This window comes from Maylandia zebra, linkage group LG17, assembly GCF_041146795.1.
Source record: "Maylandia zebra isolate NMK-2024a linkage group LG17, Mzebra_GT3a, whole genome shotgun sequence".
Classification (NCBI taxonomy): Eukaryota; Metazoa; Chordata; class Actinopteri; order Cichliformes; family Cichlidae; genus Maylandia; species Maylandia zebra.
Window position 1 is genome coordinate 20355847 of NC_135183.1, and position 15697 is coordinate 20371543.

Genomic DNA, 15697 nt, shown 5'->3' on the forward strand with positions numbered 1-15697 from the left:
TGGGATTTCCGGCTCTTTTTAGAGAACCGGATCTTTCAGCTTGACTCATTAAAAAGAGCCGGCTCTTTCGGGTCCGAACCGGATCTTCAGATTGTTTTGCTGCTTTAATTAATTTATTATTAACAATAATATAAAATTATGCACAAAACGAATTACTAATGTAAAAAAAGTGGTTTTATTTATATATGTTTATATATAAATATAAGCGGTGGCCCCTCGAGACAAAGCACGTACAAACTCCAAAACATTTCTAGCGTTAACTGAACTTCAAAACAGAGCTACCTAGATCACTTAAATTACACAATTGAAAGCATGTGTGTATTGTTTGTGTATTTATACACAGGCACTCCTATATATTCAAATAATTAAAAAAAAAAAGAAGTTAATTTACCTGTTACTACCACACACCAAATACGGTCGTTGGTACTTGCTGGCTTGTGTCGCCACTAACAAAAGCTCAACACTGCGCCTAGCATCCTGGAGCACTTCTGTTGTCTTTTGTACCTGTTTTGGAGTTTTTACGTGCTTCAGGGTTTGTACGTGTTTTGAAGTTTGTACGTGCTTTGTCTCTAGGGTCCACCATAAATAGACATTTATTTATTCACTCCACATAAAATGTAATAAATAAATCATATAATACAAAAAACAATTTCATTCAAACCCATTTCAACTTTTAACTATTTAAATTTTCAGCTTTTTCCTTTTAAACAAATTTAAAGTGAAACAACACAAAACACTGCAAACCACAACACAATTAAATATAAATTAAAATATGAAAACAAAAAGAAGATGCATATTCTCTGTTATATGGGCCTGCATGAATAAACTTTCTGAATCCTTTATCATCCACAACTGAAAATAGTTGTGGATGATTACTATACCTTTCTAATGTAATGTTGTCCCTGGCTCTTTCTCTGTCTCTCCCTCCTGCTCTGTTCCTGTGCTACTGAGTGTAACTACCGCCCCTTTCTCCTCATCCCAGCGCAAAGCACAAGGCTCGCATGCGGAGTGAAGCAGAAAAAAAGTGTGAGAGAGGGTGAGAGAAAGAAAAAACAAAACAAAAAAAAACACCAAACCCACGGTTTGCAATGAGGACCCGGATCGCGTCGTTCACGTCAAAGACCCGGCTCTAAGAGCCGTTTTGTTCGCGACCGACACATCGCTACACTGTGGACGGTAGGCCAAAACGGAGAGAAACGATGCGTTTTCATACGAAAAAGCATTAGTGTGGACGTAGCGTTAATAGCAAAAATTCACGTGCTTTACCTTGTGGTAATTACCAATCCTTAGGACACGGTTATATTTCTCACCCGATACAAAAGGTGTGAAGATTGTTGGGAATTGTATTTCCAAACTTAAAATATGTGTGTTTGTAATGTAAATAAATGACAGACCCGTGGTTAGAGAAGTAAAACTTTATTTAGTTTCACAGGAAACATTAAATTTATCTTATTATCCAAAAAAAGCTTTCAGAAACATTTCTTAAATAAACTTGAGTATTTTAAATAAATAAATATCAAAGATGTTCAACACTCCATTTTAACGGCAATAATTTCTCAATAATTAAACAACTTTCAAAGAAATTTCCAGAAAAACCTGAAAACATGTCAAAGAAATTTCCAGTAGTTAAATATATGCATGAAAATGAATTTGGGTTCCTTTCAATGACACTTCCCAAAAAAGGGTCAGAAATTAAATGCCGCTAAAATAAAGCACTGCTCGATGTTAGCACCCCCGGACACTTTCAGATGTCGGCAGCGTCATGCACCATGCAGCGTCAGAGCCCTTTGGGTTTTTAATCCGGTTAAGGTGACCTCATCTCAAGGGAGAAGCTGAGATGCAGAACGAGGCGATCCAGGAGCGAGCGAGCTTGGCGGAGGCGACAGAGAGCTGGCGCAGAAATGATTCAGGGTCGAGTGCCATTTACAAGACGCGGCCGATGCTTCTAAAGTTTGCATCATACAAAATATAATTAACACATTCTAAAAATATCTCTCTTTGCCACAGAGCGCCACACCAGCCTCAAAATAACTGACAACAAAAATCTCTCATTTTTTAAAATGTCTTCTTAAAAAACCTCAAAGATCTACAAAATGTCTGAAAGCTAGCTGTGGAGATGTTTCCATCAAATTTCAAGGTGACACAAAAACATTCAACAAGTTACAACTTCTCACATTTGAGCTCCACCTCCATCTGTTTTCTGATTGATTTAGTGAAGAAAATTTCTAAAACTTTTCAGAAATAGCCTCTGCCAAATTTAGTTTTCACCACCAGCAGTTTCTTCATTCATTTTAGCATTACTTCCATTTTTCAATATATGCTGCCATTAAATGAAGTTTACATTTACTCATGCACCATCTTGTGGTGCGAAATGGTATTACATTAAGGTTGAACTCAGCCTTGGTTTAAGGTGGCATCTCTTTAACACCACACACAGGTGTTTTGAGAATAAAGTCATAGCTGTGTTTCTTAATATTCACCAATATTTATAGATTTAGTTAATTTTGTGAGGTTCTAAACTATTTTTAAATAAAAAGTCTTTAAAATGCAGCAGGAAAAAGAAAAATCTCAGATCTAATATTCTGGTCTTTTTCCACTGCTGTTCATATGAAATTCTGGGGGCTTCTGTTTGTAGGACTTTCATAATGATGGTGGAGCTTTAGAGGGCGTGGACCTGAGATTGACCAGTGAAGATGAGTGTTTATGTAAGCTGCGCCAAAATACAGAAAGCAAAACAGAAGAAACGATACCAACCATTTAAAAAAAAAAAAAAAGAAAGAAGAGAAACCCGAAGCAAAGGGAAGCTTGGCGTTACCCGACAGACCCTTGACGGGCTCATTCCAGAGGTTCAAGGTCAGAGAAACAGTTCAAATAGCAGAATTATTAACTTTTTCAAGAAAATCTTCTCAGTTTTGAAGAAAGTGCCCGCATGTGCCCGAGAACTGAAAGTTTATTTTATTTGGGATTTAGTCAAAGTATCTGCAGTTATTCTGAAGTTTGTGGAAGTCCACATGTGAGAACACCAGCTGTGAATGCTCACATGAATGGGCGGTGTGTGGGGGCAAGGGCGTGGTCTCAGCTGAGGTAGGTGAGGATGACAGACTGGATGGGCAGCCTGCAGACTGGGCACAGTTTGTTCCTCTTCTTCAGCTTCCTGGCGCAGACGTAGCAGGACATAAGGTGTCCGGTCCGTCCGTGCACGATGCAGCCATTCTTTGGTCGCGACTGACAGATGAGGCAGGGGTCCAGGCACGAGTCCGGCAGACGCCACTCCGCCGAAACGCTGCGCTCCATATCGGGGACTTGCATGGTAGGAGGAGCAGCTGGAGCTGCAGCTGGAGCTGGGGAAGGTGGGAGAAGCTCCTGAGAATCAATGGAGGATGAGTGTGAGGAAGAGGAGGGCTGGGATTCGGGAGTCCAGAGCTTCTCCTGTGAATAGGAGGAGGAAGGCTGGGAGCATGAGAGGAGATCCTGGGAGTTTGGTGCGGAGGAGGCGGAGTCAGCAGCGGCAGAGGAGCAGGTGGAGTCGGACGCACACTGTGAGTGCAGAGGAGGAGTTTTTAATCTTTTCCCATCTGGAACATCGACTCCGTTCTCCTCCATGTCAGAACCTGCAGGACACAAATCAATCAATCGATTAGCAGCTTGTCTGTCACCGAAGATAAAACTGACAGCAAGCTGCAGTTCCTCTAGTGGCCACTTGAGGAAAAAGTGAGCCAGTCAGCACCTGCAGGTTCTCACCTGAACATCTCTGTGCTCTTCTAGAGCGTTTTTAATTAAATTATTCGATTTCTAATACTACTACTACTAATTATAATAATAATAATAAGAGACTTGAAAATGATTTCTACATTCATTTTGTGATTGGCTATTCATTAGAAAGTGTGTGCAGATAGGGATGTGCATCAAAAATCGAGTATCAGCTACATAGATCTGAGATGAGGTGTACAGCAGCAGCTTGTCTCTTTTTCCTCTCTGCCTAATGATTGGTTTTCTAAATTGTCGCTTCGGTATTCTGATGTAGACAATCATCACCAGTGGTTTTAGGTAGGCTGTGTCTGACTAATATGAAATAATCTGAGTGATGTGTAATTCTGCACAGGTGTGTTGACATTGGCACACAGGGACATCTGACCTGGTTTTATAGACTGAAGATATTCTGGGGGTTTTCTAACCTTTACACTCGTCTTTGATTCACTGGAGATTTCCCTTTGTTATTTGAAAACACCGGCTCTGTGCTTTTTTTGGTTTTTGTTTTTTTTGGGGGGGTATGTTAAATGAAGGAGTCCAAACTTGATTGACTTTTGAAACGTCTGTGTCCCCCTTCTTTCGTTTGCACCTTTTTGACAGCATTACTCTAAAAACAAACTACTTTGGTCTCTGTAGTCATGATAAGATTTACCTGGAGGTTCTTTGGCAGCTGATAGGTTGGTCGGCTTTGTGGGCAGGGCTTTAGGGCTGGAGGAGGCACAGTTGACGGACACATCAGGTAGCCAATCCTGGCGCAGATCCCAGCAGCGGAGGCAGTTTCTGGGCAGAGGAGGGTTCAACTCATCGCATTTCGCACAGCGCCAGTAATCCTGAGAGGAAAACACTCCATTACACCTGAACAACTTGCGTAAGTGTGTGGCTTTGTGTCATCTGTGTGTTTGTGCAGCAACTCACAGCTTCAGTAATCTCTGTGTCTTCATCAAAGGAGTCGTCGTCATCTGCTTCGAAGATTGTGACCTCATATACCTGCAGCACACAGACAAGATGGCTATTAGTATCGTTGTCGAGCCAAGGTAGATGTTTAATGGCCAGCTCGGTCTATTAAGTGGTTCTTACCTGATCATCAGCAGAGAGAGAAGCATCATCTTCATTGTAATCATCTGAATCTATGGACTCGACTTCAAATTCAACACTGAAGTTGTCGCTGTCAGAGTCTGACGCTGCGTCCGTGACCTCTGACCTCCCAGACTAAACACACACAGAGTCCACATTACACATTATACATCAACACAGGCTCAATAAACCACTGATTGTGCGTCATGCTCACTGTGCTGTGCGAGTCAGATGATTGGCTGCTGTGTCTTTCTCGCCCGCTCCCAAGTCCTCCAATCACACACCAGGACAGGCTGTCGTCGAACGTCAGCGAGTAGCTGTCAGACCGTCTCCTTTTCGTGCCTCCCTCTTCCTCCTCCTCCTCCGAGTCTTCTTCAACATCCCCCTCGTCTACACTGTGTGAGGGACCTGCAGACAAAAGGTGGGCGGAGTTTGGTTAAACAGTTAAACACCTTGAATGAAATGGTGGTGGAGTTAGTGCTGGTACATCTTGAGGAGAAACTCACCTGGCTCATTGCTCCTGCAGCTCCACCTTCTCCTCCTCCTTCTCCTCCTCCTGTCAGGCGATGAAGAGCAACCTTCTGTTTCTGCCGCCTGAAAGCACAAACACGTTTTTGAGCTGATTTTCAAACTTTTAAACTCTTGTTGGGCCATAGAATAATCACCAAATTCCATGTGACTTTTAAATTAGATCATACACATTAGATATGTTTATGATCATCATCCCCAAAAGGTTCAATTTCTCCCAAACACAAAACAAAAAAGTCACACAAAGGCAAGAAGGAAAGACTGGAGCCTCCTGGTGTGCAGCCAGATGTGTCTGAGTATGTGTGTTAATAGGATAACGTGGCTTGTGTTCTAATGACACAATTGAGTTAACTAATAATACAGCAAAACACTTTGTTTGTTGGTTTTTGGTGTTTTTTTGTCTGTAAAAATTCTGCTGCAGCTCGTTCGTGGTTAAAGTGTGCGTTTGGATTATTTAGCCACAAACAGCAGCAGCACAAATTCAAAGTTTTACAGTTTGCCTGCTCTTTACGTTCACCGCCACCCTCTTGGATTGTTAAGCTGGGGTTACTGGGACTGCTTTTACTTTCTGAGTTGGAAATCTGAGTTTCCAACTCAATCAGGAATTCACTATAATAGCGTTTTGAGTGCTCAGCAAGAGTAGAATGTTTCTTTCTGTAATTCAGAAGGAAGTCTGTGAAAGTGTCGGTAAATATATTCCTCAGTGAAGACTGCAGCAGTGTTTTTGCTTCTTAGGTGGACTCATAACTGGAGTTGAGTGCACCTGGAAGTAATTCTCTCGTAAGCTGGAATGGTTCAGAGGTTGGAGCTTGTAAAATGGTCCAAAATAGCCTGTGTGAATAGCACAAGGTGAAACTTTACTTCGAGTTTATTCTAAACTTCTTAAATGCTGCGCTCACAGCGAGGGAAAGGAAGCTGAAGGTACGTAAATGTGAAGGAACAAACCCGGGCTAGAAATACCGAAGGTTTATCTGGCAAAAACACAATAGACGTAGAGAATCCAAACATGGTGTGCGTCTTACCTCCGTCCTTCTGTCTGTCTGGCTGCTGCTGTGCGGCTCACTCAGACTTGTTGTTGATTCTAAAGAGAGTGTTTGTCAGAGTCAGACCAGCAGGATATCATCTATATATACACAAACACACACACCCTCAATATTTAGAAAGTATGCCTTTATCCTCCTGAAGGAAAAGCAGGTGGAGGTCTAACATTTCTTCCCCAAAAGTCAGAAAAACAAGTTAATTTGGAGTCAATTGGTGTTTACACAGAACCAAAACAGCTCAATTTTAGCCCCTTGGCTTTCCACCTGTGGGCACTTCAGGGGATGTAAGACTGGATATTTTCGGACCACAAAGGTGTAGCTGTATTTAATAATGTGCCTCGTGTGCAAAATGCGATTCCTACCTGGACTACTGACAGCCACCAGGTTCTTGGTGATCATTGCAAACAGAACCCTGAAACAAGAAAACATCACATATTTTATTTAAAGGGGTTTTTTTTCCTTTTAGTGAGTCTGAAGGACCAAAAGCTTCATCCTCTACCACTCACTCACCGCGGCTCTTTCACGGAGAAGCTGTCGACTCCCAGCACACGGCCCAGAGCATCCTGGGCGCAGTGGACGATGTGTTGCTGCTTCTGGTCGTACAGCTGCTTCTGGATGATGTACTGACCCAGGTAGAACATTACCTGCAAAAACACAGAGATACATCGTGGGATGATTGTAGGATGCACAGGCTAATTATTACATTTGGGTGTTTTGTTATTGTGGTTTTTAAACATCAGCAATTTTACCACCATTACAAGACTGCAGTCAGATTAGCTGAAGTTATGCACTCTGAAAAAGGATAAGCTGAGTTTCTTCTCTTTTCTCTACATCCAGAAAATACTGTTCAGGTGTTCTTTGTTGATCACACATATAATTACAGCGTTTATCTTGCCTCAAAACTGGAAACTCTGCATGTTCCTGTTGGTTTTGGAGCTTTTGATGAGCAAACATGGAATTTATTAGTAAAGTATTTTCCAAAACAAATTTTATTTCCTTTTTAAACGCACCAAAAATCGTTAATATGCATGAAAAATCCTAATAATATGGGCTGCTTGTAGCTTTTGTTAGTGGGCGTTTTCTTCTCAACATCTAAGCTGCAGCAACAAATGAGAAAAAAGAAATCCAAGTCACAGATGATGAGCTCACAAAGAAAACAAAACAATGTATAAATAAATAACGGTGCAAAAAAATAATACAACCGCAGGGTCTGTTTATAGAGCTTAACACAACGAAGACCACTGCCCCCATTTGGATTCCACGATGGTGGAGCTAAGGTTTGTGAACTGCAAAAGAGAAAATCAAAATGACACTGAAGATTGGCATAAGAGTGGGATGCAAATGACAAGGATTTAACCTTCAAAATAAAAGACCACGGGCAGGGGGACTGCCCAGAAATTAAAAAGTGTCTATATGTGGGAAGCACTGCAGACATGAGACTGAGAGGGAAAAGGAGTCGAATAGGGAATCCTGGAAAAATCATGAGGATGAACTAAAGGAGAGCTGGGGTGAGTCTCAAAGTTCTCCTTTTTTCACGCCGTCTTCATTAAAAGGCCAAAACACCATTTTTCCTGCATTGGTAATAGATCTTCGCAGTGACCAGTAATTTCCAGCTACCACGCAGCTCGATCACACCAGTGTACCATGGAAAAGAGCAGCTTGGTCACAATCACGATATCAGCAATAACGGCAGAGTCTGAAACTTTCAGGGGCAACCAGCAGTGACGTGTCAACAGAGTACCACAAATGTCAATGACAGCAACGACAGCGTGCGAAATCACCTCCGGCAACTCGGGGTGGGCGGGTCCCACGCTAGCCTTCAGACTTTTCTAACCTTTCAGAGAAGCAACTGAAGCGAATAAGAGCGCAGTTCAGTGTAGTAAATACAATAAAGGGGTTACCTAGGCAACCAGAGCCTGGAACATCCGCTATTGACGCGCGATGAGCAAATTGCTTCCTGTTTAGCTGTACGAAAGCAAAAAGAACAATCAAACACTTAAAATAGTTTTCCACTTATAGTTTGTAAAGTTTCTTAAGACTTTCTGCAACTTGCTTTTTTATTCTGTCTTTCGTTACATCCTGCCTTTTTTTAAAACATTTTTCTTTTTTTGCATGCCAAAGAGCAAAGTGAACTGGACTCAAATATCTTGTAAGTGTGCACAAACTTGGCCGAATAAAGATGACATGCACGTTTCTGATAACGATTTTTAAATATGTAATCGTAACACCACCAGAGACAATATATATCACATTTTATAATTTTTACTTTGCTGAGCTCATCCTGCATTCTACTTTACTGAGCCGATTTTATTACAGCTGTGTCTAATGTTTTGGCTGCTGTGATAGCAGATTTTTGGACAGAAAAAGCATATTTAATCTCACGCACTATCTGCAACGTATGACTACAAACTTCACCACAAGGTGGCAATGTTTCATCATAAAGTGTGCAAATGCAGTATGAGGCAGGTGTTTTAGGCAGGAGGGGGCAGTGGTAGTAAAGGAAGTTCTGGGTTCATTCATTCATTGCTGTCTGTGAATGCAGGTCCGGTAACAGTCCTAACACCACCTGACGACACCCCTCACACATCAAAGCCAACAAAAAGACTGTCTCAAAGCTCCCGGTGAAATGTGGAGCAGTAAATGGAAATGCTGTACCTCCTTCATGGTGAAAACATCTTTAGTGGCTCCAGCGTGCTGCAGCAAAGAGCAGAACTCTACCTTTGGTCTCACCTGAACACACACAGAGAGGAAAACGTTAAGTCACACAGTCAGTGAAGAGTTACGAGCACATGAAGAAGTCGGGAACTTGCCGCCCTCACCAGTTTGTTGTCGTCCTCCGTGGTCCAGGTGTTGGTATCACTGTCGGCTGACATGGTGAAGCTGATTGTCCCTGCACGCCAACACACAGCAGATTATGACAGATTACATAAACCAGTACAGTATTTTTTAAACATAATAGATTTGGAAAAAGCGCTCCTAAAGTAAATCTTTTTCACAGCGTAAGACAGATTAGGCATTCATCATTAGCATTAGTTATATTTCTTTGAAGTCCTCCCCCTCCATCTGCGGCACTGCAATATAAACCCGGATACAGAAAGTATAATCCCAGGCTTACTGTATAAATATTATCATCTTCTTCGTCTGTGTTTAATCTGCCTGGTTTAAAAAGTTAATTTAACCTTTTAAGATGATGCAGGTTTGTTTAAAGCAAATCAAATCACTTTTATTGTCACATCACATGTGCAGGTACACTGGTACAGTACATGTGAGTGAAATTCTTGTGTGTGAGCTTCACAAGCAACAGAGGTGTGCAAAAGTATAATAACATAAGAACAAGCAAAATATAAGAACGGCTAAATCTGAGAATTATATGAATATAAGAGTGTATGCATATTACTGAATGTGAATACTAAATGTGTATGTGTACGTGTGTGTGTGTGTGTGTGTGTGTGTGTGTGTGTGTGTGTGTACACATATTTTACAAATTAAATAGAGTAAACAATAAAATATCTAAAATATACAGAGCATGCCGACCGCCTGGTGTTGACTGAGAGCAGCCGGTTCCTTTTCTGTGTTTTTATTTTGCTTACACAAAAACACATCTGGAGGAAAAACCTCGGCCCTGGACGAGGGCTGCTGAGCCTCCAACTGTGGATTATTTAACTGAAGAAACCACTCACGTGTCGAGCTGATACTTGAATCAGATATCAGTAATGGAAAAAGCAGATCAATATGGCCAATCTATTGAAATCTGTCCTCTGATTATTAGATTCATTACTCTGTGATGCAGCAAAGCAAAAAATAATCATTTGTGCATTTACAAAATTCATCTTATTCATTTAAGACTGGTACGGGATTTGAATTCTGTACTGAAAACACCTGCAGTCAAGGTACTTGTACACTAGGAATGGATCAGTGCATCTTCACCTGAAAGTCTGAGGCACCCTACCTGACCGAAGTTTGTGTATTTCCCTATTTGATAAACAAAAAATGCCAGCTGCCGTTAAATCCCGAAGAAGAAGAAGCTGTGTCCCAGAATTCATAGTGCAGCCCAGCTCAGTTTCCAACAATGACGGCAGCTAGTTAGTTTTAATATTACTCTTATTATTCTTTCTGGGTCACAAAATAAACGTTTAACATATTTTCAGGCGAGAATGTAGCTGTGTAAACCTCAAATATCTGCTCAGTTTATCAAGACACCACATATTTTCAAAAGCTAGCGCGATAGCTAGCCAGGGGCAAGGCTCACTAGAGCCTGTGAGAACAACGGACTCCTGGTAAATCGTTTTCAAACCCACCGCCGTCTTTCGCTACTCAGATTAAACATGATATATAAGTCACTTAGATAACTTAAAAATGTTATTGTTTGGCTTTTTTTAGTATTTTATTTGTTCCTGAGTAAATCAGTTTGGCTGAGATTAAAGTTATACTTTTTACACAGCTGAATAAACGTCAAGCAGACAACAGATTATCAGATGTGTGAGATGCTCGAGAATATACTCCGGTGTCCTGTTATATTTTAGATAGCAAGGAGTTTATTAAACGTCACAGAAACAATCTGCAAATTTCATTAAAATTTAATAAACTATCATCTTGTCTTTAGTTTTAGTTAGCACATACCTTAAACACTTAAAGCTGTAAGCTAATGATAGTTATATAAGAGCAGACGCATGCTGGTGCAATAAGCTGTACGTTCTACATCCAATGGATGCATGATCTGATTAGTCGACTAATCGCAAAAATAATCGGTGACTAGTCGACTATCAAAATAATCGTTTGTAGCAGCCCTAGCCGTAAACAGCTTGTTTAGCGACACCACAAAACAAACAATAGCGTAACATGAAACCATAGATGTTTTCATATCGTTATATCGAACAGCCCTAAAGCCTGGTGATTTTTATTTTTGTGGAGGGCAGAAACCTCTTTGAGCAATAATCTGATCTAAATACTGAGTTCAACTGTAAACTCAGGAGCACAGGTATCAGTGCAGATATTGCCTGTGACTGTAATTAACAGGACATTTACTGATGTAAGTGGCTCATATTTACAGTATCTGATCAGTTGTGACCTGACATGGTGTTAAGATGAAAAGCTCTAAAATCAAAGTTATGGAAGATCTCTTTGTTTCTGTGATGTACAACCGGAATATAAATAACCACAGATATGTGCACAGGCTCCCAGCCACACTGATACCGAGCCAGGATTTCATAACCGGTGCATCACAAATTTTCATTCAGAGCAGAATGTCACTTTTCAACATTTTTCAACAGGCAAATAAAGCAAGAAAATGTAAAAAACATCACACTGTCAGACTTTAACAGAATTTACTTACCGATATAAAACACATATTTACAGAAAACATTCAAAGAAGCTTGTACTAACCTTTTGTGTCAGTTTTGCTTAAAAAGTTACTGAATCTTTGCTTGTTTTTAACAACACAAACGTGTAGTCCTGACACAACACCTGACAGACAGATCAACTCAATAACCATCCAGTCTTTTTGCATTAGCACCAGGTTAATGCTTAATTAATCAGCTGTTAAAAGTCTAAAATGTTTTCCAGTATTCAAGGAATAAAATGAAGTCCTTACCTTACCTTATGTATATGCAGGGGAAATAAATCCGTTTTAGCAGCTCATCTTGTGCAAATAAAGGCAGATAAAGTGCAGAAAGAGTGGAGCAGGGCAGAGCTGCAGCCTCTTATAGACCTGCTCAGACATGTCAGGACTAGACCAGTTTAAAGGCCTGGCCTAGTCTGACTGGGGCCTATCATGCCCTGACTCAGCTGTACTGTAGGACTGGAACAGCTGATTCAATCATAGAGCTTCTGTAGACAAGCCAGGGCTAGTCTGCATTGACTCATCCTATCAAAGTTACATAACCACACTAACCAGAGTGCTGGTTATCTCACTAACCAGGACTAGTCTTAGCCAGATAACCAGTGCCAAATCAGGGGCACAACACCTGCTTGATCTGAGCACAGGAAACCGGGAAGATCAGCGCAATACGTAATTCTCCAATTTATTATTTATTCCAACCAAAAGTGTTTTTTTACATATACCTTTTCTTTCTGGTCTCAAGTCAAAAACACAAAATTAGACCTAAAAGACAATATATTGAAATAAGTCATAAATAAGAGTTCTTCTATTCTATTTCTATTTTTGTTTAATTTTCGGTTTTCAGTTCTTTTTTTCCTTGTTTATTTTTTATTATACATTCAAAAATATATATTTTTAAATATTTTTCTGTGTTTCAGTGTTAGTTTCACACTTCTGTTTTTTAAAATGTTGTTTCTAAATGTAGCTTTTTGAAATGCACAGACTTCTGTTAAATAATGTAACATAGACAGGTTGGCTTAAAGGCCCATTCAGACTTTCTTTTAAATCAAACACTGTAAAATCTAGTTTTTATTTTGATTAACAAAAATGTGGTTTCAAACTTTTTAGTTTAAATCTGGTTAACTATGATGACTAAGACTGGACCTTGTTCTTTCGGTTACTGTAAAAAGACACTTATTGATTGGATTTTAAATTTTCCAACAACCCTGTGAGAGCCTGTGAGACTTTGCTGGAATTCAAATTCAAATTCAAATTCAAATTTTATTTGTCACACACACACAACCATACACAGTATGACATGGGGGTGAAATGCTTGTAGCTGTACAATGCCCGACCATTAAATGACAGCAGAAAAGTTTTACAATATTTACAATTTACTACAAAAATTTACAAATTAACTTAGGAATTTACAGTAAAGAATGTGCAAATAGCAGAAGAGATTATAAAGATAAGGATTATAAATTATAGGAATTATAGGATTATAGGAAACTGTAAAAATAAAAAAACAAAGCAAAAACAGACAGCCCTGTTTCCACAGAGGTGCAGGACTTTATTTTAAAGTGCACCCACACAGTTCAGAGCTGTAAACTACAAATGGCAGTGGCTCAGAGATGGAGAAGACCAACCTGACCACAGTACACCGGGGTCGCCAGACATGACAGCAGCACTCAAAAGTCACGCTCAACAAAAAACAGCCATAAGTTTATCTGTTGATTTACCAGCTCACCAGGGACATAAGTTTAAAGTTCACATTTTTCTAATAACGATTTCCTTTTTGTTTTTGCAGGAATAATCAGCAAACAAAAACAAAACATACATGACATAAAAATATTAGTATGGGCCAAATTATGTGGTATTCCCAGGTTCAGGTTTGCTCTTTGCACCCAACTCATTTGACAAAAAAAAGGAAAAAAAAAATGCATCTGACGGTTACTGCTAAATATCTGATCATAATCTCCATTAATCTTGGGTAAATTAAACCTCCAACCGGGATCAAAATTGAGCTTTAGGATTGGCTTAACGCTGTCTGCATATGTTCATTTTCAGATCGCTGGATAAACAAAAGTGTCTGATTCTGATTTAAAGCAGCAAACAGACCAGAAACTGCTGAGAATACGAGATATTCTCAGCCATCTTAAAGCAAATCAACATAATTTCATTAACAGCACAAAATCCATCAGATCAAAAATGAAAACAATTGTATTGTTTTTGGCTTTGGCTGTTCAGGTTTTTTCTTTTTTTCTAAGTTGAATAAATCCAGAGATAAATAAAGATGATTGTTTTATGCTTTTTTACTGAACTATGTAGCTTTTATTAACCCTCTTATTTCTTGTAATGATTTAACTTCTGAGGTGTTTTTGTTTTACTAACAGCATGTGGTCACCGTTTTCCTATTAAATTACTAATCTATTGATTTTGTTTCACATTGTCTACACATTGCTGTGGCTGTGACCTCTGTACCTCACAGTCTTCCACCTGGAATAAAACCACATTATGAAGAAAGCTTTGTTTGCCGTTTCAGACCCAGAAATTAAACTGCATGTAATAAAATTTAACACAAATTGTTAACACAACTATGATAATCTAATTAATGCAACAATGTGAGGCAAATAAACATGTTTAACCTTATTTTATGAATGATTATTATTATTAACTTTATCTGCATTGAACTGTGAACATACACAAAATGCTTAAACTAATTATCTTACAGTGCTACTTTCACTACTTCAGCCTGAGTAATCTTATTGTTGTTCCTGTGTGCACCACTTCCCCATGTCTTCTGTTTTTATGAGCACATCACTAGTATCTGATATTGCATACAAATAAACTTCTTGTCTTTTAAGGATCCTAAAAGAGCTGCCAAGGTGAAGCCAGTACACTTTGTACTTGTTTGGCTTTGCTTTTGCCCTCGAGTGTGTAATTTTTCCCCGCAAACAGCTGACCGGCTGTGTGAGTCAGCTGCTAAACCGTGACAACTCAGAAAGGCAGGAAGGTTTGCCCGGACATGTCCCGCTCACTCTCCTCTGTCTGAGTTTGTGTCTTACACACACAGATCTGAGAGAGCCCGGCCGGAACCTTTCATCACCTCTAACTGTATTATCTCACACTCATCGGAGGAAAATTAATGAGCAGATACTTCAAACTGACCGCAGACTTCAGGAGCTAAAATTAAAGGCCGATTATTGTTTTGTCTGCAGAACGAGGTACTAAAGAGCTCAGTTGCTGGCTGCTAACAGTGGATAAAAACACATCTACTTATAACTTTATGCATGAAGCAAAAACAAAATTTAGTAATACATTACCATAAATCAGATATAAAAACGTCTCAATCTGAACAGTTAAATCCAATTTTCCCTGCGGTATTGACGGCTAACGCTGAAGCTTTAAATATACTTTTTACATATCCTTTAAACAGTAATTTAAAAAAAACGCAGAGACTAGAAACCCACCGAAAGCATTAGTGTTAAAGCACAAAGAGTTATTTTAGAGTGATCGTTTTATCTTACCAGGATTGAGCAGACGGACTTGAGTTGCTAGAAAGCAGCGTCCACGGCGCTACTTCTCAACGCGTGTCAACTTGATCAGGAAACCCCGAGGCTCCGCGGCCTGCTAGCCACAATATGCTATCAACTTGCTAACGCGGACTTCTGCTGCAGTTAGAGCGCTAAAATCTGGCGCAGAAAAGTTTAGCTGTTATTTACGCACATTTCTAATTCACTTATGATGAAATAATATCCAACAACGACGTTAATCCAACAATTTCCCGGACAGTTGAGCCACTTCTACTTAGTGTTTACAACGCTCGCCACTCAAAGGCTGTGACTTAGTCAGATGGCGCCCCTAGTGGCTAGGAAGCCGACACTTTCTCAATTCAAATCCCCAAACACACTGATACGACAATAAAACCATTAAACTCATCCAATCTGAGCAGTTTGGGCCATAAAATTCCTGTTTATGTAAAAAAATA

The 15697-nt window shown here is 39.8% G+C and overlaps 1 protein-coding gene across 4 annotated transcripts; it reads right to left on the bottom strand.

The window, feature by feature from the left end:
* Nucleotides 1-1400: 1400 nt before the first annotated feature.
* mdm2 (MDM2 proto-oncogene) lies at nucleotides 1401-15566 on the bottom strand. Of its 4 annotated transcripts, none has more exons than XM_004566439.3 (12): nucleotides 15237-15566; nucleotides 9212-9282; nucleotides 9048-9122; nucleotides 6903-7036; nucleotides 6755-6804; nucleotides 6375-6433; nucleotides 5331-5418; nucleotides 5039-5232; nucleotides 4828-4959; nucleotides 4666-4737; nucleotides 4403-4580; nucleotides 1401-3611 (listed from the first exon to the last, which is right to left on the bottom strand). In XM_004566439.3, exons 2-12 carry the CDS (start codon nucleotides 9263-9265, stop codon nucleotides 3076-3078), a joined length of 1572 nt encoding a protein of 523 aa, XP_004566496.1. In that variant the 5' UTR covers nucleotides 9266-9282; nucleotides 15237-15566; the 3' UTR covers nucleotides 1401-3075. The 4 variants fall into 4 exon arrangements, with proteins under 4 accessions (XP_004566496.1, XP_004566497.1, XP_004566498.1 ...); XM_004566440.5 differs by lacking the exon at nucleotides 15237-15566 and adding an exon at nucleotides 11988-15177; XM_004566441.6 differs by lacking the exon at nucleotides 15237-15566 and adding an exon at nucleotides 11983-15177.
* Nucleotides 15567-15697: the final 131 nt, after the last annotated feature.

Excerpts from the sequence above, each read along its gene's own strand:
- mdm2 (XM_004566439.3), bottom strand. The coding sequence starts at position 9,265 with ATGTCAGCCGACAGTGATACCAACACCTGGACCACGGAGGACGACAAC. Across the intron at positions 6,805-6,902 it reads TTCTCCGTGAAAGAGCCGCG|GGTTCTGTTTGCAATGATCA; the intron begins GTGAGTGAGTGG and ends TTCTTGTTTCAG. Across the intron at positions 3,612-4,402 it reads AGCTGCCAAAGAACCTCCAG|GTTCTGACATGGAGGAGAAC; the intron begins GTAAATCTTATC and ends TGTGTCCTGCAG.